Raw genomic sequence first — 3,203 nt, 5'->3', positions numbered from 1 at the left:
ACACACACACACACACACATACACACACACACACACACACCTGAGAATATTTCTGCTGTCATTTCCAAAAATACAGTACACATAGTTTTTACAATTTTACAGGAGAGATTTTAAAAAACTGAATTTGTTACCAAGAAAACAAACTCTCTACAAACATCCCAAGTCCATATTTTTAAGAATAAGTTTGAAAATGACTTTTTTTTTAATCTTTAAAACAAATATCCTTTTTGGCTGGCGGTTCAGCATTGATATATCCAAAAAAAATCTCAGACTTGATCGATTTGTGCCCAACACAATCAATAAGTACATGTTACACAGGACAAATACTTCTCCCTCAGAGACCTAACATTGACAACACACTTTGTGTCATGAGGAACATTACAGCAACTGCAGCAAACCCGCACTTATCACTACATGGCATTGAACAGAAGGGCGAGAGCCCAGCTGTTGCTAGATCAAAAACAACAACAGCAACAACAACAACAACAACAACCGCAACATAGATCAAATGTGAGGTGTGCTGACAAAACGAGTTACTTCTCGGATTTCATTAACCCAGTGGACACAGACACACCAAATTAATAAGTAGAGTTTTTACAATTCAAAAGTGTGAAATGATAAAAGACACATTAAACTTGAAGAAAATGGCATAGGTTGAAAATCTACAAATCTGACCCCTGTGTCAATTTTTTGCTGATATCTCCATTCCCCGATTGTGAGAAGTAACTCATTTTGTCAGATCACCTCATAATTTCTTAGCAAGTTAAGCTTTACGTTAAGTAAGACTTTTATGACACTTGCAACACAAATAGGTCATGCAAGTACCGAAAAATTAGAGGTATACTAGAGAGTAACAAACAAAAGAAAGAAGAAGGAGACATAAGCACGAATCCCTTACATTCTGGACATTAAGTGAGGCATTCAGCAGCGTATCGATAGCATCTGGGGTCAGGTTGATGCTCTGATTGGCCACGATATCCAGCAAGCTTTGCCTGTCAAGGATCACATTGGACACCCGAATGCCAACATCCCCTGAAAAGCACACACGACAGTTTTTCAGTTACGTACTTTGCCAATACCCAACAACATTTCAGTTTTCAGTTTTGCGAGAATAAACCTTCTTCTTCAACCAAAGATTATGGTGCATCACTCATTTCTCCGCGTTAATGTTCTCGTAAAAAACTTTATTATCCCAATTTTTTTCCCATCATCCATCATCTATTCAAACACTCAAAGTAAGTAATTTCGAGAAAAAAAACATGATAGATTAATTCATACTTTTAGTGAAAGTTTGGTATCTTTCACTATCCCTTGAATAAAAACCATTTATGTACAAGCGTTCTCTTTTTTAATTCCAGACAAACACTAATTGACATAAATAAATAAAATTCCCATTTTATTGATCCCAGAGCGGACATTTATTAATATTAATAAGAAATAAATGAAGCTATCCCATCTACTCATGAATCATAAGCAATAAATTTGTGTGTGCTTTAATCAAAGTTAATGAAAACAATGGGAACATTTTAAAAAACCAAAAAACCTGCGGCAGACGTTCCATTCTGAAGAGCATTCACAAAGTTCAGCAAAAGCTCAAGGTCATTGGTGAGGGTACTGAAGTCGTTGTCGGTTAAGATCTGCTCCAGATCCCGGACTGCAACGTCAAGCCTGCAAGATAATTAACTAGACTATTACTTGTCTCTTTTTTGGGGTCTTAAATTAATCTTATTTTCCCTTTTTAATTCACACCAAAAAAAAGTTTTTTCTTTCTTTTCTTTTTTTAAAATTCCATGCATACTACTACGTCAATGAATTCATCTGGATCGTAAAACAATGTGAACTTAATTCATTTACCGCTTCAGTCAACTAGTACTTGTTTTTGTGTATGGATTTTATTACTTTGGGGGGAGGGAGGTGGTATGGGAAGGTGGGGAAGGTTTTAGTTAAATCATTATTTTTTCATTGAAGACTTTTTTTTTTTTTAGTAGAGGTTTTATGGCACTCACAACTGCATAAAGTCATATGAGCGCCAGAAGATTAGAGGTGATACAAGAGAGTAACAAACATTTAAAAGAAGAAGGGAAGATAAGGACGATAGATGTTTGATAGGAAAGAAGAAGCAAACCACAACAGAGCACCCGCCAACCAACCACGGTCAGGAGATTTTCCACAAAAAAAAGTTAGGTACCTGGACAGAGACAATAGGAGGTCAGAAAAGAGTACAACCTTTCGGTATGACATGCACAATTTATAGAGAACTATAGAACAACTTGAAAAACTTACAGAGAAACACACAAAAAAACTGTTAAACCACTTACAGAAACAGTTGAATGACTTACAGAGAACGGTTGAACCACTTAGAGAGAATTATTGAACCACTTATGACTTACAGACAGCGGTTGAACCACTTACAGAAAAAGGTTGAACGATATACAGAAAGGTTGAACTACTTACGGACAACAGTTGAACTACATACAGACAGCAGTTGAACCATTTACAGAAAACGGTTGAACGATATACAGAAAGGTTGAACTACTTAAAGACAATGGTTGAACCATTTACAGACAATGGTTGAAGCACTCACAGAAAATGATTGAACAACTTACAAAGGTTGAACCGCTTAGAGACAACAGTCGAATCACAAACAGACAGCGGTTGAACCTCCCACTGAATAGTTGAACCATTTGATACAAAACAGTTGAACCACATACAGATAACGGTTGAACTACATACACAATGGTTGAACCACTTACAGCCAACGGTTGAGCTACATACAGAATGGTTGAACCACTTGCAATACAGAAAACAGTTGAACGACTTCCAGAAAATGGTTGAACCATGTACAGAATGGTTGAACCACATACAGAATGGTTGAAACCCATACAGAATGGTTGAACCACATAATGAAAGGTGAACCACATACCGAATGGTTGAATCATTTACAAAAAAACGGTTGAACCACTTGCAGAAAACGGTTGAACCACATACCGAATGGTTGAACCACATACAGAATGGTTGAACCACATACATACCGACAATGGTTGAACCACTTACAGAGAACTATTGAAGGTGTTGATGGATCCCTGTACGTTGGTGCCCGCGCTGGTGGCGTTGGGGTAGCACTTGTTGTCGAACGTACACACATAGGACTGGAGGAAGGCCAGAGTTCCAGCCGACGGCATAGCTCTGGGGGTGTAGTGACC

The 3,203-nt window shown here is 37.6% G+C and overlaps 1 protein-coding gene across 1 annotated transcript in view; it reads right to left on the bottom strand.

Annotated features, from left to right (window-relative positions):
- Positions 1-3,203, bottom strand: part of LOC101862380 (phospholipid-transporting ATPase ABCA7) — a gene marked incomplete in the record, with an annotated part of 83,587 nt that overhangs the window by 75,392 nt on the left and 4,992 nt on the right. The window contains 3 exon segments of the mRNA XM_035972811.1: positions 899-1,032; positions 1,544-1,668; positions 3,055-3,193. Coding sequence (XP_035828704.1) covers positions 899-1,032; positions 1,544-1,668; positions 3,055-3,193 — 398 coding nt within the window.

This window comes from Aplysia californica, unplaced genomic scaffold (genome assembly GCF_000002075.1).
Source record: "Aplysia californica isolate F4 #8 unplaced genomic scaffold, AplCal3.0 scaffold00859, whole genome shotgun sequence".
In the NCBI taxonomy this organism is placed as follows: domain Eukaryota; kingdom Metazoa; phylum Mollusca; class Gastropoda; order Aplysiida; family Aplysiidae; genus Aplysia; species Aplysia californica.
This window is presented reverse-complemented; position numbering and strand designations above follow the sequence as displayed.